This window comes from Microplitis demolitor, chromosome 5, assembly GCF_026212275.2.
Source record: "Microplitis demolitor isolate Queensland-Clemson2020A chromosome 5, iyMicDemo2.1a, whole genome shotgun sequence".
Classification (NCBI taxonomy): domain Eukaryota; kingdom Metazoa; phylum Arthropoda; class Insecta; order Hymenoptera; family Braconidae; genus Microplitis; species Microplitis demolitor.
Window position 1 is genome coordinate 6,037,598 of NC_068549.1, and position 26,646 is coordinate 6,064,243.

The window sequence follows — 26,646 nt, forward strand, 5'->3', positions numbered from 1 at the left end:
CTAACAGCCTCCATCAAGGCCCCAGCGACGAAGATAAGATTCTCTTTATAATGTTATAAAGTAGTCGTTTCATTCTAATTTTACACGCTGCAGTCTCAAATATATATTCTTTGCTGAAAGATGTAAAGAAGTTCAAAACTGACTTACAAAGTAACATTAATTTTTTTTTTTTTTTTAACGACATTTTCAAATTTGGCTGCCGACCCCTTTATTGCGCGAATTTACATCTCTTTCAAAAAATCCTAATTATGAGTAATAGAATACCCAAGGTATAATGGGTCACATTCAAAACTTCATGAAAATGAGTAATTTAATTTTTATTATTTTGAAATAGTCAAAAGTATTCAGGGTAAAACGGGTCACCAAAAAAATTTTTTTTCAATCCTGTCCAAAATTTTTTTTAAATTGTTAAGCGTTAACAGTTTTGTTAAAAAAAATTAAAAGAAGTACACAAAATTTACTTGATCAAGTATTCTATCATGTCCAAATTACCCCATAAGTGAAAAAAATTTATTCACTACGAAATAATTTTATAAATAATTATCACACATAAAGTTTCGATAAAAAAATTAATTTATTTAGACTTTTTATTTAAATTTCAGTTTTTGAGTACAAATTTTTAATAAATTATTCATGATTTTATTTACAAGCATAAAAATAAACTCTACTTTTTTCAAACATAATTACACTTTTTTAAAATTTTGAATACTTTTAAATATTTTAAGTATTAATTACAAAAAAACACCTTTTTTATATTAACATTCTAATTAATTAACAATTTTTTTTATCTGAAAAAATATAAGTCATCTAATCACTTTGTTATTGTTTATATAAATCTATTTTTAAATAAATTAATTGTTTGATTACAGCCTTGAAAATAATTATAACGAACAAGTCATACATTAAATTAAATTTAAACAAATTAAGTAATTAATAAAAAATTTTTTCTAAATTTCTTGTTTCCAAAAAAATATCAGACATTCGGAAAATTTTTTTGAGTGTTAGCATAAAACCATGAATTCACTTATTGTATAAATTATATATTTAAATAATTAATGGCCCGCCTTTAATTAAAAAAAAAAATAAATAAATCACCAGGAAATATAATTTTTTGACCGAGCAAATATTTTAAAATTACAAAATTTTGGCAGCAACAATTACGCCGTTTTCTTCGAACCCGCATCAATCATCAGCATCGTAATCATTGGATGAGTCATCAGTTGAATATTCTGTACATAAATAAATATAATATAACATTTTTTTTTTTTTTTTTTTTTCATATTAATATATATAATATATAAAATAAGTAAACAGAATAAAACCTTTGCGATGTGATTTTTTTTTATGACGTTTACCCTTAGCAGCAATGGCGGCAGCTCGTGCTGCGGCTATTTTTTTTCCACCACGTTTTCGATTTGAGCAGTTACATTTCCATGCTTCTGAATCATCGGACTCGGTATCATCATCATCATCCGTATCACTATCACTATCAGAGTCAGTAGTATCATCTGATGAGCTAGTAGTTTCTGAATCATCATAACTGCTAGTTTCTGTTGAAATTTCGGATGAACTTTTAGTGGAATCAGTTGAAGTATTATCTGATGAAGACCCAGTAAATGAGTAATTGCTACTAGAATCTGTAGAGCTTAAATCCTCAGCAGCTGTTCCACAGCAACATTCTTTTTCTTCAACTTTTTTATTATTAGCTGTCTTAACTGATAATTTTTTATTCGCTGTTTGATTTTTGCTCTTCGCTTTAACGTTTTTTGACTTTCCCGGCGCCATTTTTCTATTAAAAATAAAACAATTTACCAATTCCAAATAATTATTGTTTCAAAATATAATTTATTGCGTCGTAATTATTTCTTACCGTTCAAAATATATTTTTCACTATACTATCACTCGAAATAATAATAAAAAATTTTATAAAATTATATTAGTTTATTAGTAATCAATAAAAAAAAAATTGCCACGTAAAAAATTTAAATTTTGAGTAAACTTTAGTAATAAATATGAGGATTTTTATAACAATGGAAAATGGCGTCTATTTTGCTTAGACAAAATTTTAACACGAGCATCACAGAATAATGTGCGGTAATAAATGATATTGATAAGAGGTACAATGCTCGCAAAAGATAGACATAGGTATAACTGAATAGAAGCTTCGTTGTCGATAGACTAGTCACTAATGCCAATGGCTTAATATTTAAAAGTATTTCTAAGTAATATAATCTATTAAATGTACTAGAAAAATTCACCGCTTGTTATTCATTGGATTATTGTTTTTGGCGCTAATTTATGAATTTCAAATTTAGTTGAATTCACTTTTTTGATTGTTATATATAAGGAACTGCAAGCAGTTCAAAACCAACTTAAAGATGTCTTTTGAGGAGACAAGACAAATTTTTTTTTGTATCATCTTAAAAACGTCATTCCAATTAACAAATAGTTCAGATGAATTATTTGACCATTATTGGTAATGTACTTTTTGTCATCACTCGTGTCGTCTTTTAATAAATTTCTGATCACTTTGTCAACATGGTGATGCCATCGACAGGTTAAAAAAAAGCTCAAAACTGCTATCTTATAGATGTGATTAAGCCAAGTGTGCTATTCGGACGGGGAATGATAGAATATTTGAGCGAGTATGACATTGTTTTTGAAAATATGGAACATAATTGTTTTTTGTACTTCAAATAAATCTGTAATCACTTTATAATTATTGTAATGAAAAAAAAAAAAAAAATTATTTTGCAGGCGAGATGAAAAATTTAATTTCCATTTTCTAAAATTTTTGAATGACCCATTATACCCTAATTATTTTGTATGACATAATACTTTGACTGAAAGCTGAAAAATATTGTCAGAATAAATAAAAATTTTTGAATTTTTTTTTATTGTTAACAAATTTTTAAAGTTATCCTTAAGCCCTAACGTTTCATCCTGGAATTTGTGAATGTAAATAACATAAAGAAAAATTTTTCTTTACTTAATTTTTGAAAATAACAGTAAAATAAAAAAAAATTTCATGTAATGTTTGAAAAAAATTTTAAAAATTAAATGCGGCACAAAGTAAACCTTTTTCAAAAATTGTACTCAATATTTTTTGAAAAAAAAAAAAGTTATCAAAAATTAAATTTATCTCTAAGAAAAATAATTGAACTGAAATTATTATTATTATTTTTTTAAATTTTTCCCGCGGGAAATTTAAAATAAATTTTTTTACATTGCTGTCTGTATTCAAAATTTAATATAAATTTCCATAAAAAAATGAGATTGATAGACATTTTCTATACCAACAAATGATGTTTAGCTAATTAATAAATAATTAATTAGTTTATTGATTGAAATTTAATTACTTGAATAGAAAATAAAATATGAAATAATAACTTAATAATTTATGAATCAAATTACAAACTAGTAATTCAAGAAATTTATTGATTATTGATAGTAATTTTAATATAAATAAATAATAGTAATTATTTAAATAAATATTTGCATATCAATAAAATAAAAAATTGGATAATAATAAATAATGACAGTAAAAAAAATATAAATAAAAATATTTCAATCAATTATTAAACAATCAAGGTGTGATAAAATTTATAAACAATAAATAACAATAATAATAAAAAATAAAAAAATAGATATTGTTAAATCCATGACAATTATCATAAATTCATAACATAAATCATTATTGAACTGGAACTGTAGATTCTAATCATTACATATGACATATAGCCTCGATGCTTAAAAAAACCGTTATTTAACTCATGTAATAATATCAACAATACGACATAACTATTTTAATACCGGTAAGCTGACATTGGGTTGATTATAAATTATATGCAAAACTATATAGAAATATATATATAAATGTAATAAAATTATTACTATGCAAGAGTTAGTTATCAATGTAAATAACTTGCTTATATTACTACATAACTTTATAATCAGCGTTTTTTTTTTTTTTTTTTTTTTGGTTATGTAAAGTATTTACACCATACATAATACCTTTTTGTACTCTTTTCAAGCTCATAAATATTTAATTAGCGATAGTCATTGATATAAATTTATTTCTGATATTTTAAAATATTTACAGTAATTTTTTACTTAAAAAACAGTTTGAAAATTATCTTAATTATTCAAAACTAAGTGTTGTTAATAAATCTTCTTTCATTGATATTTAAAAAAAAAAAAATAGATTTAAAAAGTATAAACTAATAAATTAACTAATTTAGTTACAAGTATTTGATTTTATTTTTTTAGGGCTGCTGTTTAAGGATCTGCTACTTAATTTCAAATCAAAAATTCAAATTAAAAATTATTACGGAGTATCAAAAATTTCAATAAAAGTTAGCTTACGTTTGGACTTTAAAAATCAAAAATATGTTTTTTAAGGAAGGTTGGCATTTTTTATGGTCAAAATGGTCAAAATGGCGCCGGTATACTTAAAGGTTAAGTATCAAATTTATGTTAAATTTTTGCCACTCGCATATTTTAGCAAATGTTTTTTTAACGTATATTAATAAAAATATTTTTACATCAGAGGAAATTTAAAAATCTTGACTAAGATTTTCAAAAATTATGACTTATTATTGACTATAAATCACGAGGATCAAAGAGTGTTACAGCATTCAAATGAAGCGAATTTTTTAAAAATGTATTCTTTATTTTCTTATAAAAAATTTTTAAATCCTATGTCACTAATGCGCATAACAATGCAGGCCACTTTCTAAATATCTCTGGCACCCTGTAGATTAAGGATAAAAAAAAAAATAATCTACGATGAGTCATAAGTAAAAGTTGGATGATGTAAGAAAAGATCTAGTTTTTTTTTCTTAAAAATCAACTATTCAACCTGTTGAATAGATAAGGGTGTGCCTTTTTATATATTTGGTAGGTACATTTATATATATTTATACATATAGAATCAAAAATGAATAATTCAAAAAAATAAAATGTTTTTTTAAATAAAACTAAAATTCATTGATATGAATTATGTTTTAGTCAAAGTAATTTGTCAGTGTTAAATTAATTTGACTTGTTGATTAAATGTTTTGTATTTATAAGGTGTGTCGTAATAAGTAATAATGTTACAGTGCGATCACTCCTGTTCTCAGGAGCAATGATCACCGTTAGCGGATCTCTTTCTACGCTCGAGTGGCTGTGTCTTATATTATTTTCTATTACACATACACACACACATATACATATATGTATAAAGTTCAATAGCAAATACGTGAGTATATTTAATTGTGTGCAATGTGCATAGATTTAAATTCCCTATAAATTGATAGGATCTACTAGACCTTAATTTAATTAGCAGTGACATGATCATTTCGTGACTGGAAATTTGCTCGTTGCCTTTTTTTTTGTTGTTTTTTATACAGAGAGGTGGGAAAAAGTGTTCAGATTAAATGTATTTTTAAAAATAATTTTTTATTTTAATTTTAAAAAAATTTCAGGTAATTATGTATAAATACGCGATTACTTATTTTCAATTCTGCAAAAAAAATGAATATTTAAAATATAGTGTATCCTACACAAAAATAAAAATTTTTAACTGAAGGTACATACAGTCGACTACCCATCATAAGCCTGGTCTATAATGTAGACAATTTTAACGGAGGCTTATAACGGGTTCTTTAGTACAAAACTTTTTGGAGTGGTTAAGTGGAGAAGCTGTTTAGACTCAGTAACTCCCGATTGAGGGGAAGAGGCCTATGAAGGGCAGGCTTATGACGCGTAGTCGATTGTATTCTTAATTCAAGAAAATTTTTTTGAAAACTTCAATTTTGTCATAAAATAGAAATTTTCTCTGACAGACACATTTTCTTAACTTAAGAAAATCTTGACTTGGTTCCCGAAAACGTTTCTCGACTAAAGACGAATTTTTTTTTCTGCGTATCCGAAAGTTTCCATTTGAGTGAATTCTATGGGAACTTTTGAATATAGATGATTTTTGAAAAATGATTTTGCTTTGAAAAAAACTATTCAGTTATCAGAACCGTAGTTTTATTATTCTCAGAACTTCCTCTCAAACCGAGTAATTGATTTTTAATAAAAATTAAATTTTAAGCTGACACAATTTCTGCATGAGTTATTTTTACGTCAATGACGTAAATTACTTTACGTGTCAACTGCATGAGAAGTTGATAATAAAATCTCTAAGATGCAATGTGACTTAACTATCACGTTCATTCATAATGTTGAATAACAAAGAAGTACACGTGTTGAATCTACTTAGTTCTTAAGAAACAGCGATATGATAACCAAATACGTCAAATGAGGAAAACAATTGTTGTCATGATTAAATACATTTAAGATTATGGATTTTTTTAAAAATACATTATTTTTAAATTTCCGCACTCGTAATCAGATACGAAAGAACGTCATTAAAGTGTTTGGAAAAATAATTGCATTTTAATTTTAAATTAAGTTGCTCATTTAGCGGATAATAAATCATAAGTATTTATTTTTTCTTATTGTTTTATTAATTATTAATAATTATTATTAAATTGTTGAATAACGGGAATTTCCGTTAAAACCGGGGCTTAGATTGAAATTTTCATTTAACCTTTTTTATGAGGCATGAAGTGACATCTAGATATACGGAGGGCAAGTTTCAGTAGTTTTATCAATAGTCGGTAAAGTTAACTACTGTATGTATGAAATTTTTGTCACTTTTTTTATTCAAAAAAGGAAAAAAGTTTTAATATAATATGGAACTTTTATTTATTAAAAATTTATTAGTATTTGCATTAATTACACATAATTTTGTATTATGTGTTCGGCTACTCCGAGCAGAGCCGACTAATACCGAAAGAATTGTCAATTTAAAAATTGCGAATTATTTTACTTTCAAAAACTCAACTCTGCTCAAAATTTCTCTACTTAGGCGCATAGACGAAATCTATACTCAGTAACATTTATATTCAATTACAACTGTACTCTCTAATATATTTGTAATCGTGTAGTTCATTGTCCTCTATATTAAAAGACATCATTGCTCAATAATCCACAGATAAAAAAAAAATGTCAATAATAAAGTAATACATAGATAAAGCTCATCGGCAAATCTACAACGGAGGAAATTGAAATAAAATTTTAATATTTCAAGAAAAATTAAGTTTTAAAATAAAGATAAAAAATTTTCATCAATATTCATTTTGATAACGATTTAAAATGTGGAAATCAATCGCTCGCGTTGAAATAAAAAATCGCAGGGGATTTAACTTCACAGGAAAGGCCGGGTAGGGGCACTCATGTGCTCAAAATGATTCAAAATCACTCGGACCTAAAATATTTAATTATTGGTCTGTTGAGACAACCCAGCGGCAACTTTTTTTTCTTGGATCGATTGAACTTAAATCGTTTCTACATCATGCCTGGGCGCGAAAATGAGTAAAATAAACCAAATTAATGGTCGAAAAATTTTTCAGGCAGCCCGAGATGAGTTACAGTATCTCACAGCGGCTCATAACACAAAAGTGACCCTCTGAGAAGTCAACCCAGCACCGACTTTTTTTTCTGGGATCAATTTTTGAATTTAAAATTTCAAATTTCCCATACTATCCAACCTGATTAACTTTCCCATTATTTCTCTACAAACGTAACTACACGGAGAAAAAATTATAGTAACTGTTCCTAGTACGTTTATGAAATATCATCCCATACCTTTATGGTAATGGTTACTTGGGATTATGGGATATAAACCCATACTTTTTGGGAAAGTTTTCATAAGTATGGGAACAATTCCTATCATTATGGTAACAGTTCCCATATCGCATGTGAAAGAATCATGGTAATGATTACCATACTCATAGGAACAGTTCCCATAAGCAAATAGGAACCAATCCTATGACCACATTGTAACGGTTCCTAAGCGTATATGGTAATGGTTACCATAATATTATGGTAATCATTCCCATAATATTATGGTAACTGTTCCTATAATATTATGGTAACTGTTCCTATAATATTATGGTAACTGTTCCTATAATATTATGGTAATCATTCCCATAATATTATAGTAACTATTCCCATAATATTATAGTAACCATTACCATAATTACATAGGAACTATTCCGATACCATATGGGAATTATACCCATAATTATAGGAATGATTACCATAATATATATGGGTGCCGTTCCTATAATCAACATTTCAAAAAAACCGGTTACCATGCAGTATGGGAACTATTCCCATAATATATTGTAACTGTTACCATAATTTTCTCTCCGTGTACATACTTTTGAACAAAAACACAACTATTTTTTTATTTGAATAAAGGGTGTTTCAATTTGCCACACCCCTACATAAAAAACTTTTGCTTTTTTGAGCTCCTAATATCGAAACTAACATGAGCCCTCAAATGAAAAAGCTTTCAATAAAAAAAATCTTTTTTTTTCACAATTCCAATTTTCAAATTTTCCAAATTGCCATCGTTCGTAGACAGAAATGACCAAAACATATCCTGTCGAGAATAAAATTTTCTAAAAACTAAATAATTATTTTACTCATGCAGACAAATAGAGACCGAGTAATAAAAATTAAACAAGATAACTATCCATATTCATAATTATAAATTACATATATGTATAATATGTGCGGATATCACTATGCAGAGCTTATCGACTTTTCCTTATCACGTAATCTGTTTCCGTGACTATTGAGTAACTTAGCAATCAAAATGTTTTACTAAATTTTTATACTACACTATCATAAGTATTATTATACAATAAAATACTCATATATTTTATTAATCCAATATTTATTTTACCATCTACTTATTACCTATAGATTAAATTTTTTTGAAAAAAAATTTATCAATACTTTTATTTGAAGTATTTTTTTTTTACCACAGCCGTAATTAAATTTCAGCATGTAGACTTAAGTATTCCGGTATGTTTATTGGGTTGCTTGTACCTGTTAAGAAGGGGGTAGCAACCCTCAGGTAAAACAATGTGCGTGATACAAAAGCGCAAGCGCGTTGACCGCTGTCCACTTTGTCTACACAAAATTATATTCCCAACTATACATTGGAGTACATACGTGTACATTCACTATTAAATATAAACAATAATTATTTTTAAACAATTTTTACTTTTTCAAATCTTTAAAAGTTTTAAAAATTATTTAAACTGTGTTCAGTAAATTTTAATAAATTTATGGGAATTCAAATTTAAAAAATAATTTTAACGGTAAGTTATATACATATATAGTAAAAAATATTTTATTAATATGTTAATGGACTTTTTTACTACTTTGGTTAATTAATAAATCATATAAGAAGTTTGAAAAGTATTTGAGTTGTTTTAAAAATGAATGGAAGTTAAAAATATAAAACAATATGAACCTTGACAACTAAAGTATATTTAATGATCAAATATAGTTTTACCGGAAGAATTTAATCGTTGAAACATATTACAGGCATTTTGCACTTTACTATTTCATGAAATCAATCAATGAAAGCTTTTACTGCCCACGATGTGGACTCTAGATATATTTAAGTCAGTAACTATTTCACCGCGATCATAAATTGTTATAAAAATTTATTTATTTAATTATTTCATAAAAATAACTTAAAAATTTAAGCTGTTAATTATAAATTTTTTATTTATAATTGGGAAAAGTTTGTAGTTTGATAGTAAATATATGATGTTCATACGTATCAGTACGTGTTTCAACAGGTTGCTACCACCAATGGAGAAACCGGGATCTTCAATAGGTCCGGAAAGTGGCACCGAACTTGAAGATAGAGATCCTAATAATTTAAATCATCATCTACAGGTTTTTTTAAATATTATTTTTATTATTGTTAGCAAAAATTTTAATGGGTATATATTTATTGTTATTGATCTTATTAATTGGTATACATTGTAAAAAAATTGCGGAGTTAACGCAGATTAAATTCGAAGTGAGTCCGGATTTAAATAACCGTAATCACTTCGAATTTATTACCGACTTTTTTTACAGTGTGTAGTTTTCTTGAATTTTTTTTTTACCCGCGAAAATTTAAAATCAATAAATCCATAACACTTGATATTGATTAAGTTTTATACTTAGCGCCTAAACTACAGTTCTGAGGAAGTTTTAGATAATAAATAATTAGTTATTATGAACAGTCCCAGAATTTAATTGAAAAAAAAATCTGGAAAAATTTGAAAAAATTCACGAAAAAGACTTTTTTTTTTTTAATAATTTTTGTTCATAACTCAAATAAGATAATGATCTTGAAGTAGAGCGGATAGTAAAAGAATATTATTTTATTTTTGTTTACATCATTAAATTTTAATTACAATTACGTGAAGAAAAGAATTTATTGCTGTTTAATTAACTATTTTTGAAACTTAAATTATAATTTTGTCGAATCCTTGCATATTAAAGCATTAAAAATACTATCGTTCATTTACTGGCTCAGTTACCCTAATATACATGTAAATTTACTAGCTAAAAAAACTGACGTCAATAAATTACTTGGGTCACAAAGTCAATTTTTATCGGCTAATTTTTCAATTTTTGTAATCTACTATAGAAAAATTTTTTTAGGATATAATAGACAGGGCTCTAACTTTTAGATCTTTATACGAAAAAAAAAAAAAAAAAAAAAAAATTAATTAGTCAACTAGTGTAATCAATAAATTTTGTTCAAAGAAGGTGTGGAAAAATAAATATATTCTTCCATCCCTTACTATTACAATAACTCTCATATATTTGAAAGATATAGGACTTGTCAACATTTAAAAAAATAATAAATTATTATTTGAATCCAGAAAAAATAATTTTTTTTTTATTAAAATTTTGAAGTGTCCCATTTTACCCAGTATTTAATTTCTTTGTAATCATAGTATCATATATATTAGTAAAAATATTGAATAAAAGTATGTATATTTGAAATCAGGTACAGTGGGATGATGTTGTGGGTGAACCAGATGGTATCAGAAGCCCAGAATGTGCATGGAGATTAAGCGGCCATTGTTTCCGTCTCTCTCGTGGATGCTGCTATATCTTCCTTTCAATCCTTATAGCTCCTATTGTTGGACTATTATTAGGATTTACGTTCGCTTGTCTATCATTTCAAGTACGTAAATAAAAACAGTAATCTAGTAATTTGCAAAATTACATGTACGATACTTTATTCCAATTACTAACAATAATTGATTTTTTTTTTTTTTTTAGCATATCTGGTGTATTGCACCCTGTTTAAGAATCTGGAAAATAACATGTGCTGCAACCCGAACATTTTTTACTGCATACACACATGCTATTATTCGACCATGCACTGAATCACTTGGTTATTTTTTCCACAATATTCGTATATTTAATCAACGATTACCCGATGGTCCTCATCACAAAGAAGATGCACTAATAGTTTAAATATATGTATATATATATAAATATATTATATATGTGAGAGTGTGGTTTTAACAATAAGAAGAGACAATCAAATTATCTGCCCGTGGTGAAGATCAAACTTCATTCAAGTGGTATTTTTAAATATGAGATAGAGGTACCGTTTTTGGTCACTTTAGGGCCTGTTTTTGACACTTCGAAAATTTGAATAAAATGATATTTTTTAAGGTGTTCAAAGATACTTTTATCCGTCTATTTGAATGAAAATTTTATTTTGTACTTTTTCATTAATTAAAATAAAGTATTAAATGTCCAAACATGGAACAGTGGCCGGAAATGACACTTCTACCCTATGCGGTATAAAAAAATCGATGGAATTCAGAGTGATTATGGATTTTATTTGTATTTTAATTCATTCCGTCACTCCAGTTCCAGAGTTTTAGAAAAATCTATCCGCATGTGGAATGAATAGGAATTTTACTTTTCATCAGCTCTGAATTTGCTCCGAACTTAATCGGCGTTAATTCCGAAAATTACAGTGTGCACGGAAAAAATATTTTTGTTTAAAATGCTATGGTGTCATAGTAAAACCGGACGATGGTGATCACCTGCAGACATTGAAATAAACATGCCAAAATTACTATGTCTATAGTAAAATTTCTAGTGGTTACAGCAATTTGTGATATAATCGTTTAATTTACTACGGTCATACACAGAAAAAAAAATTCTCGACTGAACGTAAATATTCTTGATTTAAGAAAATTTTTTTGGAAACCTAAACTTTTTCAGATAAAGTAGAAATCTTCTCCAACCAAGACCAATTTTTTTTAACCAAGACAAATTCCCTTGGCTCAAGGAAATCTTAACTTGGTGACCGAAAACGTTTGTCTTCAAAAATATTTTCTTGACTCAAGATAAATTTTTTTTCTGTGTAGTCATTTTTCCATGTGTTTATTTAAATTTCTGTAGATGGTCACTAAAATCTAGCTTTACTATGACACTATAGCATTTCAAACCAGAATAATTCTTCCGTATAGTAATATATGTACTGTAAAATTTTTATAATTTTTAACATTTCTACTTGAAATCTCATAGCTTCATTTTTTATTATTTTATAAAGTTATGGCGGCAAATGTATCACGTGATATTCCACCAATAATAAAATCATTATTTTATTTTTCAATCTTATTATTTTCTTTTTTTTAATTTTTATCATCATTTTATAAAAGATATAACTTGTTAAATATATATATATATATATATATTGCAAAGATATATATGTCATGCGATAAAATATTCGAATAAAAAAAATCGATTCTTATGATTTTTAGTTTATACTGAGTTCTGTATGTGATAACAGCTGATTGTAATATTCATATTAATAATATTAATAATAGTAATAATAATAATAATAATAATAATAATAATAATAATAATAATATTTGTAAGTATGGCAGTGCGTGCGCAAAGTTATTTATTTAAAATAGTTAATGGATATTATTCAATAAAATCAATAAGACGTATCCTTTTTAAATCATCATTCAAAATGAATAATTGTCGTTGCTCAATTAATAAAAAAAAAAAAAAAATTAATAAAAATCGATAAGTATTTTTCTCAATTATTTAAACAAATAAATAACCAGATTTTTCTGTTGCGACGAGTTTTTATAAAAAATGTAAGTCTTTATTTTTGTAACACTTAACCGAATTAATCTTAAAATATTATTGTTATCTCAAGTATGTAGTGGAATATAATATGTAATACATCTATATTATGAAGTTCACTGATAAAAAAAAATGTATATATGTATATATTGCGCTGCAGACATTATTTTTACTACTAAATACTTTTATTTATTAATTATTAAAAATGAGGTCAATGATCTATATCTATATTATCTAGCGATGGTTAAAATTTTATTTGAGTGCCTTTTCCAGTAGATGGCGGCACACGTGTTAAAAAGAAAGTACATCTATTTCTTTGAATTCGATCTGGTTCAAAGTAAATTTGAATTGATTTAAATTTTAAAAATTTGGATTTGAATTCAAATTAAACTCGGCCTTTGGAAATACCCCAGGTCAAAAAATGTGATCTGTTTTAAATCAAATAAAAATTTTAAGATATTTCTATTCAATTTTACTTTCTATTTGTATTTAATTAAAATTTGAAATTTTATCGAGTTTAGGACATACTATCGTATTTAAACTATTTTCAGACTTGTTTTGAATTTGGTTTTGGTCGTTTCTAGATCAAAATTTGACTTTTTAACACCAATTATTTTTATTAGTCAGTTTTTGATCATCTCTAAATCAAAAACAGCTAAAAATTTTTATAAAAATTTAAAGACAGACCAATTAGTTTAAATATAATCTAATCAGAGTAAAATCAGATCAAATTTCTCGATCTGGAACCCGAAACATTAAATAGTTTTCTTGAATAAATAAAACTTAAGATACAATTTTTTGATCATGTCAAAGAAAAATAATTAATAAGTTTTTTTTTTTAGCTACATTTGATTGGCAAGATCCATTCAATATTGAATCACAATACAATCAAGATGAAATAATGGTACGAGATCAGTTTCACGCTTACTGTCAGGAAAAATTACAACCGCGAGTATTAGACGCATTTAGGAATGAAAATTTTGACAAACGCATTATGAAAGAATTGGGAGATCTTGGGGTTTTGTGTTGCACTTTAAAGGGCTACGGAGCTTCAGGAGTTTCATCTGTTGCATATGGTCTTATTACTAAAGAAATTGAGTCTATTGACAGTGGATACAGGTCATCGTATTCTGTGCAAAATCTCGCGGCGGTTGCTATCGATTCTTGGGGTAATCAAGAGCAGAAAGATAAATATTTGCCAAAATTAGGTGATTTTATTGATATTTTTTTCAAAGTTAATATTTATCCCTACCGGATCCAAATTATGGGTACATTTTTTTATTTTTTAGTTTCGGGCGATTACATAGGATGTTTTGGATTGACAGAACCAAATCATGGTAGTGATCCAGGATCAATGGAAACGCGCGCAATTTATGATTCGAATAAAAAAATTTATAAATTACGTGGGAGTAAAACATGGTCTATTTTTTACTATCAATTAAATAACTGTAAAAAAATCAGGAGTGATTTTATTTAAATCCGTATTCACTCCAATTTTAAATTTGAATGAAAATCCGTTCACTCCGAAAATTTTTTACACTGTATAAAATATTTAATTAAATTAAATGCAATTATTTTTTTTTTTAGGATAACAAATTCACCAGTCGCAGATTTATGTATCGTATGGGCAAAATGTGATGACAATAAAATACGTGGCTTCATAGTTGAACGTAAAGGTAATGAAGATACATTGAGTACACCGAAAATAAAAGGCAAAGTATCATTACGTGCATCAACTACGGGAATGATTATTATGGATGACGTAATTATTCCGGAAGCGAACATGCTCCCAAATGTACACGGTCTCAAGGTAAATAAAAAAAAAAAAAACATGACTTAAAAAATTGAATATACATCTCAAGTTAATTTAAAATTTAACTTAGGGACCTTTCGAATGTTTGAATCACGCGCGCTATGGTATAGCATGGGGATCATTGGGCGCAGCCGAACAATGTTTTAAAATTGCGAATACTTATGTATTAGACAGAAAGCAATTCAAAAGGCCTTTAGCGGCTAATCAGTTGGTGCAAAAAAAACTTGCTGACATGATGACTGAAATAGCTATTGGTTTGCAAGGTTGTTTGAGAGTCGGTAGACTAAAAGATGAAAATAGGTATTTTTATTGAAATAAATGTTCATTTAAATTAAATTAAATAGTACATTGTGTGACTGGAAATGAAACAAGACGATTTCAAACCTGGGTGAAGTTGGCTGTTGGAGATATAGACGAGGGCTGACATCACTCTTAGTCTGAATTCGTTTCAGTTTCATTGTCAGCAGCCAGTCAGAAATAAATTTTTCGAAGACGAATGATCTGATTATCTATTAGCGTATTCGTAAATTGTGGTTTTTAATCTATGATTAAGTTGAAAAAATAAATACTTGTTATTATTAGCGGTAATTTTTATTAAAATTAATTATAAAGTCAAAATTGTTATTTACGTAAGTAAAATTAATGGTCTGAAATTAATATATTAAATAAATGACAATTATCAGAGTTAAAATGACGAATGTCTTCAATCAATGGTCAAATCATCATTCGTTTCTTCCCAAGGGACAAAACCCTTGTTTCTGATCACTGACAAGACATTCACAATTTACGCATACGCTAATATTTACTCGCGGCGGGCTGAAAGTATCCTGTTTCGACTGGCTGTATATAATATACTAATAAAAATTAGTATATTATACACCTAGGGTGAAAAGTAGGACATTTGCTTACCCCGCGAAGGCAGAAAAAATCGAGACATCTTTCCTTCCTTCGTGGTGTGCATACTATCTATCACCAAATCTGTATTTGAACGTTTAAATTTTTGCCTCTATTAGAGAAAAATCACACATGCGCTAATTTTTATCATGTATTTTTTCACAAGAAAAAGTACAACTTTTTTCCCTCTAAATAGGGCAGAAATTTAAACTTCCGGTGCAGGTATGGAGAAAATAATTTTTCTTGGTGTGTAATATTAGTACATTGTAATGAATATTTTATAAAATATTATAATGAGAGTTTGATGTGCGCAATTTTTCATTATAAATATATTTTGTTCAAAATATAGAGCTACGCCAGAAATGATTTCACTTATTAAACGAAATTCCGCGGCAAAGGCAATCAATATTGCTCGGACTGCCCGAGATATGTTAGGTGGTAATGGAATATCTGATGAATATCATATTATAAGACATATGATTAATCTTGAATCTGTTATAACTTATGAAGGTAAATTATTATTTGTTTGCAGTATTCAATTATAAATGAAAATTACTATTTAAAATTTGCATTCTACCGCATTGTATTTTTAAACAGCAATAATAATAATAATAATTTTTGATGCAGGTACGGATGATATTCATGGTTTGATTCTGGGTCGTGCTATTACTGGAATTCCCGCATTCGCTGGATGAACTTAATTTTTTAGATTAAAAACATAATTTAATTTTATTGCTGACTATTTTTGAAAATGAGAATTTTTGTATGAATTATTTGGTTACAAAAAAAAAATAAATGGTTATATTTTTTTATAAAGAAATTACTTTTAAATGACAAAATTCATCATCGATATTATTCCCAGATAGCAAAATGACGTCTTAATAAGTTCTGAATAAGTTCCTATTCATGATTTGGATGTCTTATCAACATCTTTAAGAAGTCTTTAAGAAGTTCTCAAGATGTCAAATGAGCCACCTAGCAAACTCAGTAAGACGTCTTTCAAATGAGTTCTCAAAGAGTTCTTTTTTCTGACTTCGTAAATTAGACTTCATTATGAATTTACCATGACGTCTTCAAGGAGCTCCTAATTTTGACTTCATAAAGAAGTTTAAAAAAGAATACATTTATACATAAAAAAAACTGACGTCTTATTTATGGAGTCTTCAAAAACTCTTAATTAAAAGTTCTTAAAAATGACATCTTTGAGAAGTCATCATAAGACTTCTTGAGGACTTCTTCAAAAAGACGTTGTAAAGCAGTCATTCCGACTTGAATGTTGTCTGGGTTTTTTTGCTAAAAATTTTTTTTATACCCCGTATTCTGTATGCCCGCGGAAAAAATTACACACTGAAAAAAAGATTTATTTGAGCCAAAGATATTGTATATTTGAATATGGCCAAATAAATATTCAATTGTGGGAAAGATATGATATATATGAGTAGCTTAATTGCGTGAAATAAGTAATTTATTTGTGTCAAAGAAATAATCCAATTGCTACAAATAAATAAGGTCTTCAAATATATGTATAATACCGCCAAATTTTAAGTTATTTGTCACAAATTTAATATCTTTACCACAAATATATCAATTACTTACCTCAAATAAATGATATATTTCTGTCAAATTGTAAAATTATTTAAATCAACTGTGATATTTAGTTGTGACAAATATATTTATGTGTGATTAAGAAATATTTGAGAAAAAGCCACAATTAAATTGATTTATTTGGGACAAATATTTATTTTTTTCAGTGCAGAATAATTTTCAACAGACTGCATTAACACTGTGATTTTTAATTTTACAAGAGTCGCGACATAATTAAATATAAAAACTTCCCTATCATCTGATATTAGAATTTTTAAATATTTTCCTGTCATCATATATAGTATGCGCATCTATCGCCTGCATTAGTCATGCATGCAACGCCACGAAGTCGAGGTTGATTCGATGTTGTAAAATAAATATATATAATCTCGTATAAATCGCGCTAGCATTTATTTCATCTTCATAATATAACACTTATTAAATACTTTCTATCCATTGAAATTTACAGTGAGTATATTTACAAAATTAGTGTTACTTAAACTAGTTATTAGATTCCACTATTATATTTTCCACAGTAATATTATTTCACGCGTATGATCAAAGATTACTTTTAATCGATACGTAGTTTTAAAATAATTTTTTATTCATTTTCAACCGGTTCTTTATTGTTTTATATTCGTGCAAAATTAAATAAATTCAATATGATAATGATAATAATAATTTGCTTGACTTTGAATTTATTTTCTATAAATATTTACATGTGTCGTCAAGGTCTTTCGCTTAAATATTCTTATATTTAATTTTTTATTGTTAAAAATTTTTGATACTGAATTTAGCTGGCGTCTATTAATTTTTTGATTTTCTCTAAAACAATAAATTATGAAAAAAAAATTTTTCAAAAAATTGCACCTATAGTTTTTTTAATTTTCTACATGTGCATTTTTTTTTTTTTTTTTTTTTTTTTTTTTTTTTGTTTTTTTTTTTTTGTATACGGAAAAGGCCTATGGAAACGGTTCCCATAATTCTATAAAATTTTTTCCTATACCAACATAGGAATTATGACCATAAATTATGGGAGCAGTTCCTATAATTCACAGAAATATATCATTTATTTGAGGTAATTGATATATTTGTGGTAAAGATATTAAATTTGTGACAAATAACTTAAAATTTGGCGGTACTATACATATATTTGAAGAACTTATTTATTTGTAGCAATTGGATCATTTCTTTGACACAAATAAATCACTTATTTCACGCAATTAAACTACTCATATATATCATATTTTTCCCACAATTGAATATTCATTTGGCCATATTCAAATATTCGATATCTTTGGCTCAAATAAATTTTTTATTCAGTGTAACAATATGGAAATAGCTTCCCTAATATATGGGAATAGTTCATACTATTCCCATATATTATGGGAACCATCCCTATAATAGTATGGGTACAATTCCTCTACCATCATGGCAACTATTTCTATAATACATAGCAAAATCTCATATAATTTTCTTTCCGTGTAATTGATTATTAAAAAAAAATCCAAATATCCTTAATTGTCTATTAACTTCAGGATTATCACAATTTTTATTCAATTTTAATTTTTAAAAAATTATTTTTTTGAAAAATTAAATCTAAATTTTAATTTTTAATCCCCCACACATATATACATATTTCCGTGCAATATTTTTTTTAGTAAAAGAAAACTCGCGTTCGAAATCGTTAGCAGTTAGTTATTAGAAAATTAAATTATAAATTTATAATTATCATACTGATAAAAGTACTTGACATATACAATATCGTATGCTGACACACTTTATAATTGTAGGGTCAATGTTCTTCTAAGCATATCGAAGTCATCAAGTAAATTATTTAAATTAAGTAAGTAAAATTATTAATGAAATAAAAAAATTGAATTAACGAATATGATCGATAATGAATAATCTGTTGAATTGTTTTAATAATTTAAAATAAATAATTTAAATAAATTGTTAATATAAATTATGTTATGTTATTTGAGTGCGTATTTGATCATTTTTCTTCATCAATACTTATTGTTTATTCATTGCATGTATTTTTTAAGTTATAGGTCATGCTGGAGAGAAACAGTGTCAGATAAGACGCAAATAAAGTACTAAGCGATTTATTTATTTATCCTGTCGTTTATTTATTGTTATTATTACTGTCACTATTATTACAATTATTATCATCCTGAAAAATATATAAAATGGCACTATCTGTAAGATCGAAATTATTTAGAATATTGAAAAGAAATCAATTGGCAAGTGAAAGATGTATCCTTTTATATATTTATAATTTCAAAATATTATTGATATTATTTTTCTTAATTTATCTAAAATTATAAACTAGGTTACTCGTCGTCTTTGATGTCGTTAAAAAAAAGTAAGTTTATTTTACACTACTCAAAAAAATTCAGGAATCAAAATTTAAAAAAAAAAATTCATGATTTTATGAGAAGACTGTCACCAAAATTTCTAATTTTGTATTACTCAAAATTAAAATAAAATTAATAACGTATATTTAAGTCAGTTTTTGATAAGATCTCAAATAAGCCTGAAATTTTATAAACTTTATTATTTTTTTTTATGTTCCAAAATTCGGAGGAATTTTTCGTTACAAATAATTCATTACTTCGAAGTTATAAATTTTAGTAGTATTCACAAGATCCACCCTGTTGCAGCGCCAGTTCTGTTCCTGTTGCAACCACAAGAAGCTGTAAAACGCGGATCTGTGGCTGCTACAGAACTTTCCTGTTGCAGCAACAAACTCATGCTACAGGACCTATTCTTGTAGCAGCAACAGGTTTTTTTCATGCCTCAGTAAAATAATTAATAATGCGATTTTTTGAATTACCACTTTTCCAACCCAGTATTGTTTTGCACCATTTGTTTTTTTTTCTTCATCAATATTAAGAGTTTTAACATATTTAAAAAAAAAAAAAAATATTGTACAGAATTTTTCTTCTTAATTTTTGAAAATAATTAAAAAAATTCTTTACTATTTAAAATTTTTTTTGGACATTTATGTTAAAAATCACTTAAAATTTGATGAAAAATTTATTGATATCTTCAATTTATGAACTATCCCAAGCGGTACCAAAAAATAATAAATTTTTTTGGTATCACTTAGTATGAATTTGTGTTCATTTAATTTACAAAATTAACAAATACTAATTTTTTTTAACAGCATTCAATTTTGTAGACCCTTTCAATATTGAAGCGATGTATACTAACGAAGAAATAATGATAAGAGATCAAGTTCGTTCTTATTGTCAGGAAAAATTACAACCTCGTATATTAGATGGATGGAGAAATGAATACTTTGATAAAGCAATAATGAAAGAATTTGGTGAAATTGGTGTACTTTGCTGTACTTTAAAAGGGTATGGTGCTGCCGGTGTTTCTTCAGTAGCTTCTGGTCTTATTACCAAAGAAATTGAAGCTGTGGACGGAGGATACAGGACATCATATGCTGTCCAAAATCTTGTTGCTGTTAGTATAGATTCTTGGGGTACGCAAGAACAGAAAGAAAAATATTTACCGAAACTAAGTAAGTTTTTATTTATAACGTATTTATTTTTGCTAAATATCGTCAACAAATCACTGACTACTAATTAAGCATTTTTTTCCTCATCACTGAGAAAAAATAACTTTTTGACGAGTAGGCATTTTTTAATTATCTTAACAAATTCAAATACTAGCTTGATTCAAATCCAAGTAATTTTGGTTAAAATTAAAAAATTTATTGGAAATTTCAAGTATAGACTTTTGACGTACAAAAATTAATTTTTTTGAGTTAAAAAACAGATAACTTTTAGATCCAAGAAATTTATTTTCTTTGAAGGAATTTTTTTTTGCATATCACTGACTAGAATTTGTAGAAAAAATCTTAAAAACGGTTGACTCTGTGGGCCAACCCCAAAATTTCTCGCTATTTTTATAGCGGGAAATTTAAAAAAAGCTGTCAGTTTTATAATTAGATATTAATTATCACAACTAAAATGACTTGTAAAAAAAAATGTTTATATCAAACTTGAATTTTTATATTATTGATATTTTTTAAAAATAATTAATTTGAATATTTCATTTATTAAATAAAGTTTCTGGAGAAATATTTGGAAGCTTCGGACTGTCTGAGCCAAACCACGGCAGCAATCCAAGAGCAATAGAAACACGAGCTATTTATAATTCAGAGAATAAAACTTATAAATTAAGAGGCAACAAAACATGGTATTCAATTTTAATTTTCATTTTATTGTTATAAATTAATAGTAGATTATATGATATGACAAGGGGCGTAAAAAATAATTTCTGATTTTGAAAAAAGTGAGGTTAGCTCTTGAGTCTATGCCATAAAATTATCGCCACAAAAGAACATACCTCGGGTGTTTTCGATTTTTACCCCCACTCTGGGTAGTCTACGTACTAAATATTCCCCTACTTTTCCTCACGCATGCGCAGTTTATAAATTTTCGATAGAGGGAGCGATTTCCGAGGATCATTCTCTCTGAGACGAACTTACTTTTTTAATTCGTTTTTACGAAAAATCAAGTATTTTCGGAATAAAAACTTGAATTAAAATTTTTTAATCCGATTCAATCAGAAATTTCGAATTGAGTCCGATAGAAAAATTCCTATAGGCGTTCCATAGAAAGTTTGGAATTTCGCCCTACTAAAATTATTCCTCCTCTACCACAATACTTGGGTTTGCGCATGCGCAGAATATCTTTTTCAGAATATTATAGTAGAGGAAGAAGGAATAGTGGTGGGAAAAATCCCAAGCTTTTTTCGAGAAGACTACATAGAATTGCATCGGAGTTTTTAATTAGTATTTACGCCCTTACCTTACAATCTACTATTAAATTAAACAAAAAATCATAATTGAATTTAAAGTAATACAGCATTGAAAAAATTTTTTTAGGACCACTCATTCTCCGTTTGCAGATCTTTTCTTAATTTGGGCACGTTGCGATGACGGGGAAATACGCGGATTTTTAGTCGATCGTAAGGGCAATGAAGACCGTATAAGTACACCTGAAATAAAGGGTAAAATGTCAATGAGAGCTTCCACAACTGGAATGATATTAATGGACGATGTTGTAATTCCCGAGACATGTCTTATTCCCGGTATTACAGGCCTCAAAGTAAATTTACAATAATAATTATTATTTTTATTACTGCCAAGCTCTATTAAGCCGGATTCCATTAGCTCGGAACTTCCCCTCAATCTTGACCCCCACTACGAGCTACGCTCTCCCACCCGATGCTATACATTTGTATGTGTCTGTGTATATTTATAACTGCATTCATGTGATGTGAGCGCATGCGTGTAGTTTACACTTTATAAAGCAGGGGCATTCGATAAGTCGGAATTTACAAGAAATTTCTGCTTCTCAGTCGATTAATTGTCCGAGTTAATGAAATTCGACTGCATAATTGTAAATAAATAAAAAATTAAATATGGAAATATGTTGGTTATATAAAAATTGATATGCTTAGGGACCGTTTAATTGTGTAAATCATGCGCGTTATGGTGTTGCATGGGGAACACTCGGTGCAGCTGAATCGTGTTTGAAAATAGCGGTTCAATATGTATTAGACAGAAAACAATTTTCAAGACCTTTGGCTGCTAATCAGCTAATACAGAAAAAACTCGCTGAAATGATGATTGATATTTCTGTCGGTTTAGAAGCTTGCTTACGTGTTGGCAGACTCAAAGATGAAAATAAGTATTTACTTAATTACTTGACTAATTAATTATTATTTTATGATCTTATTCATCAGTTGATAATAAATTTTTTTCTCTTTCTTTATCTCTAGAGCGTCGCCGGAAATGATTTCGATAATAAAAAAAAATTCAGCAACTAAAGCTGCTAATATTGCAAGAACAACGAGAGAAATGTTGGGAGCAAATGGGGTTTCAGATGAGTTTAAAGTTATGAGACACATGGTTAATCTTGAAGCTTCACTTACTTATGAAGGTAACTTTTTTTTTTTTAATATGGTGTCTAAATAAATATAAATATTGCCTCGATAATTGTTATTTTTTTCCCGAATTAAATTATGAGTATTTTGTTTCGGGAAAGTGTTTAATTAAAAAAATTAATTGAAAAACTGAGCCTTAAAATTTTCAAACCAAAAATATATTTATGGAAATAAATTAAAGTCTATAAAAAAATTTTGAAAAGTGATTTTGAACTTTCTAGTAATCATTTTAACTTCAATTATATATCTACACGGAGAAATTATCCTCGTTTGAAATGGTATGGTGTCATAGTAATGCTGGGCCATGTTGGCCACCTAATAGAAATTCAAATAAACACATGCAAAAATTACTTGGGCCATATTAAAATAGACAATAATCATTGTAAATTTTACTATGGCCACAGTAATTTTTACATGTGTTTATTTGAATTTCCATTCGGTGGCCAATATAGTCCGGCTTTACTATGACAGTAATTTTATAAAATAAGTATAAAGGGGGGCAGAGTACTGAAGTTGACAAAAATTTGTATTTTTGCGGGAAAAATCCGGTATATTCTGAAGAAGGTGAAATAAAAATTTGAAAAGTAAATAAATTTGACTTTATTATGGAAATCGTTCCCATGTATGGTAACGAGTTTATTTGAAATATCGATTATGAATGGCATCCATGTAAGTTATGGTAAAGATTCCTATCTGCATGGGTTTCATTCCTATACAATATCGGAATAGTTCTATGGAATTGTGATAATTGTTACTATGTTACTATGGTAACTGGTAATTGTTTTTGCAATAATGTATAATAATTCCCATAATATTATGTTAACCATTACTTCACTATTATGGTAGCATTATAGCTAGCATAATGTTATAGTAACCCTATTTCGCCCCCCTATATGTGAACAAAAACTTTAAACTTAATTTTTTTTATGATACAGGTACTGATGATATTCATAGTTTGATTCTTGGACGTGCTATCACTGGAATTAACGCATTTAAAGGATAAATTTTCATTACTTTTTAATTTAATATAATACATATATTTTTGATACAAAAATGATACTTATTTTGCTATAAATTTGTTTTAACAAATAAAAATTAATAGCAATAAATTAAGTTAATAATTGTAAGCAATGGATTATTGCTGGAGTGTAAAAAATAAATGAAGAATTATTTGAAAACAAATATAAAATAAACTTACATTTTGGGCATATGATGAATTAATTTTGCTCAATCCGGAAACGAAATTTGAATAATTTAATAATTATTCATATAAAAATACACTAATTATAATTATTCACACAAACACTGATATCAATCACTCAATTATTTATTAACTACAATTTTTAATTTAAAAAAGAAAAACTGAATTCAGAGTGCGAGCAGCTGTAACGTAGCGCATTTGGAAATTCACCCTTATTAATTATTCTGATGACTTGCTCGGTAAATTTAAATATTTAAAAAATAAATTATCAAAAATTGGAGAAAACTAAAAATCGTACGTCAAAATAAAATGGCGGGCATATGATAGAAAAATATTTAAAAAATTTAAAAAAAAAACACTTGAGTGTTTGAACAAACCTTGGTGGGGAAATAATGTGCAGAAGGGTGTCCTAATACACTTGGAGATTTAATTTAAATTGCTCCAAGTGTATTGCAGCTAAAAAAACGTCACTTAACTGCTATTTCCCACCAGACGATGCCAGATGATTTGGCTCAGGAACTTGGAAGATATCAGCATCAGCTATCAGCAACACTTTACACTAGCACTAAACACTCACCACTTAACTACATCATAGACACTTCGCAAAATTTAATTAACAAAAGATAAATTTTACAATCACTGCAGAATTTTACACGATTTAACCAATAATGTGTTTTAATTCAAACGTAAAGAAGGATCTGGACTATTACTGCCATTGTAGATGATACTGACTGCCGCTATTGGACCGCCAGCTGATACAAAACAATCGATTTTGCGATTCATTCGACCCTCCCCACTTTAGCAAAAAATTTGAACTTTGAATACAGCAACGTACAGTAGCGCCAACTCGGCGCGAAATTTCAAAATTGAAATTCAATTATTTCATTGAAATTTGTATATATCAATAATTATATTAATTAACCACAGAATACGCTCGAGATTCGTTAAAATGGTGGCAGAATATAATAAAGAAATATTTAACAATTAAAAATGAGTATGAATGTAGCAGACATCAGACAAATTTGAAATTATTAATAAATATGAATAAATAATTAATAAAATAAAATTTAAAAAATGCGCATTTAAAAATTTTTGAAATTAATCAGTGCATTTTTTAAAAATATTATATTTTAAATTATTTACTCTATTTATTTATAATTTTAAATTTGTCTGATGTCTGCTACATTCACATTCGTAATTAAAAAAGAAAAAACTACTCGATAAAAAAAATCGTATTTATACACAAACACTCACTAACACTTTTTAAACACTTTGGTAAATTAGTAAAAATTGATGAAAGTTTCTTTTATAATTTTTAAAAATTTGTAAGTCAACATGATCCTGAAGTTCGCAGACAATTAATAATTTTCAGATTTTTTTTTACCAAATAAAATATAAAAAAAAAAAAACTAAAAATATGCACATGTAGGAAATCAAAAAAACCATAAGTGCAATTTTTTAAATATTTTTTTTTTTAATGTATTGTTTTAAAAAAAAAATTCAAAAATTATTACACAATGGCTAACTTATGATCCTGAAGTTAGTCGACACTTAATTATTTTCGTTTTTTTTTTTTTAAACGATAAATCAAAAGAAAGAAATATTTTTAAAAAATATCACCTATAGTTTTTAAATTTTCTGCGTGTGCATATTTTTAGTGTTTTTTTTTTTTTTTTTTTTTTTTTTTTTTTTTTTTTTTTTTATTTAAACTAAATTGTTAAAAAAAAAAATTCAGAAATTATTAATTGTTTGCTAACTTCAGTATCATGGATTTTAAGTTAATAAAACAAATGACGACGAACACCGGTAACTGAACAATAAAAAAGATGCTACGATTTAATTAGTTATTTTTTTGTTGTTTATATTTTAAGCACCAATAAAATTATTATCACGAAATGTTCGTTGGGTGGTAGCGAATTTTTAAAGACACGAATTTTAATTTATTTTAACAAAAAAACACTGAATTTATTTATTTAATCACGACTTAAATAACGTCTGAGTTAATGCAATGCCGGTAAACTAAAGCTTGACACAGAACACTTGCGCAGTTGTAGAAGCGGTTGGCACGACCTGCGCAGCAGAGAGACACAGTAAGCAAGCGCGTGCGCAGAAACCAGTCAGTCTCCCGCTTGATGCCTGCTCTCACTGTCGTTGTCAT

General features: G+C 27.1%; 4 protein-coding genes across 6 annotated transcripts; 3 read left to right on the forward strand and 1 right to left on the reverse strand.

Moving 5' to 3' along the window:
- Positions 1–1,083: 1,083 nt before the first annotated feature.
- LOC103574462 (uncharacterized) lies at positions 1,084–2,199 on the reverse strand. Its single transcript, XM_008553910.3, has 3 exons — positions 1,871–2,199; positions 1,323–1,789; positions 1,084–1,229 (listed from the first exon to the last, which is right to left on the reverse strand). The coding sequence occupies exons 2-3, from the start codon at positions 1,783–1,785 to the stop codon at positions 1,183–1,185; spliced, it is 510 nt and encodes a 169-aa protein (XP_008552132.1). The 5' UTR covers positions 1,786–1,789; positions 1,871–2,199; the 3' UTR covers positions 1,084–1,182.
- A 6,597-nt stretch (positions 2,200–8,796) lies between these two features.
- On the forward strand, positions 8,797–11,565 carry LOC103574490 (caveolin-3). Its single transcript, XM_008553951.3, has 4 exons — positions 8,797–9,209; positions 9,684–9,798; positions 10,910–11,089; positions 11,188–11,565. The coding sequence occupies exons 2-4, from the start codon at positions 9,712–9,714 to the stop codon at positions 11,383–11,385; spliced, it is 465 nt and encodes a 154-aa protein (XP_008552173.2). The 5' UTR covers positions 8,797–9,209; positions 9,684–9,711; the 3' UTR covers positions 11,386–11,565.
- A 1,134-nt stretch (positions 11,566–12,699) lies between these two features.
- On the forward strand, positions 12,700–16,547 carry LOC103574463 (glutaryl-CoA dehydrogenase, mitochondrial). Its single transcript, XM_008553911.2, has 8 exons — positions 12,700–12,881; positions 13,005–13,037; positions 13,869–14,234; positions 14,316–14,445; positions 14,614–14,836; positions 14,910–15,139; positions 16,083–16,243; positions 16,361–16,547. Exons 1-8 carry the CDS (start codon positions 12,812–12,814, stop codon positions 16,426–16,428), a joined length of 1,281 nt encoding a protein of 426 aa, XP_008552133.1. The 5' UTR covers positions 12,700–12,811; the 3' UTR covers positions 16,429–16,547.
- Positions 16,548–17,662: 1,115 nt separating this feature from the next.
- LOC103574464 (glutaryl-CoA dehydrogenase, mitochondrial) lies at positions 17,663–24,458 on the forward strand. 3 transcript variants are annotated; one of them, XM_008553912.2, is made up of 10 exons: positions 17,663–17,785; positions 19,111–19,163; positions 19,366–19,576; positions 19,653–19,685; positions 20,490–20,852; positions 21,403–21,532; positions 22,224–22,446; positions 22,802–23,031; positions 23,123–23,283; positions 24,223–24,458. In XM_008553912.2, the coding sequence occupies exons 3-10, from the start codon at positions 19,510–19,512 to the stop codon at positions 24,288–24,290; spliced, it is 1,275 nt and encodes a 424-aa protein (XP_008552134.1). In that variant the 5' UTR covers positions 17,663–17,785; positions 19,111–19,163; positions 19,366–19,509; the 3' UTR covers positions 24,291–24,458. The 3 variants fall into 3 exon arrangements, with proteins under 3 accessions (XP_008552134.1, XP_008552135.1, XP_008552136.1); XM_008553913.2 differs by lacking the exon at positions 19,111–19,163; XM_008553914.2 differs by lacking the exon at positions 19,111–19,163 and having other exon boundaries at positions 19,372–19,576.
- Positions 24,459–26,646: the final 2,188 nt, after the last annotated feature.

Bases quoted from the DNA above. Each gene is read 5' to 3' on its own strand.
- LOC103574463 (XM_008553911.2), top strand. From the start codon at position 12,812: ATGGCAGTGCGTGCGCAAAGTTATTTATTTAAAATAGTTAATGGATAT. The intron at 12,882-13,004 runs GTATCCTTTTTA...ATAAATAACCAG, and splicing joins TTCAATAAAATCAATAAGAC to ATTTTTCTGTTGCGACGAGT. The intron at 16,244-16,360 runs GTAAATTATTAT...TTTTTGATGCAG, and splicing joins ATCTGTTATAACTTATGAAG to GTACGGATGATATTCATGGT.
- LOC103574462 (XM_008553910.3), bottom strand. From the start codon at position 1,785: ATGGCGCCGGGAAAGTCAAAAAACGTTAAAGCGAAGAGCAAAAATCAA. The intron at 1,230-1,322 runs GTTTTATTCTGT...ATTTATGTACAG, and splicing joins AAAAAAATCACATCGCAAAG to AATATTCAACTGATGACTCA.
- LOC103574464 (XM_008553912.2), top strand. From the start codon at position 19,510: ATGGCACTATCTGTAAGATCGAAATTATTTAGAATATTGAAAAGAAAT. The intron at 20,853-21,402 runs GTAAGTTTTTAT...TATTAAATAAAG, and splicing joins AAAATATTTACCGAAACTAA to TTTCTGGAGAAATATTTGGA. The intron at 22,447-22,801 runs GTAAATTTACAA...TGATATGCTTAG, and splicing joins CCGGTATTACAGGCCTCAAA to GGACCGTTTAATTGTGTAAA.
- LOC103574490 (XM_008553951.3), top strand. From the start codon at position 9,712: ATGGAGAAACCGGGATCTTCAATAGGTCCGGAAAGTGGCACCGAACTT. The intron at 9,799-10,909 runs GTTTTTTTAAAT...ATTTGAAATCAG, and splicing joins ATTTAAATCATCATCTACAG to GTACAGTGGGATGATGTTGT. The intron at 11,090-11,187 runs GTACGTAAATAA...TTTTTTTTTTAG, and splicing joins TCGCTTGTCTATCATTTCAA to CATATCTGGTGTATTGCACC.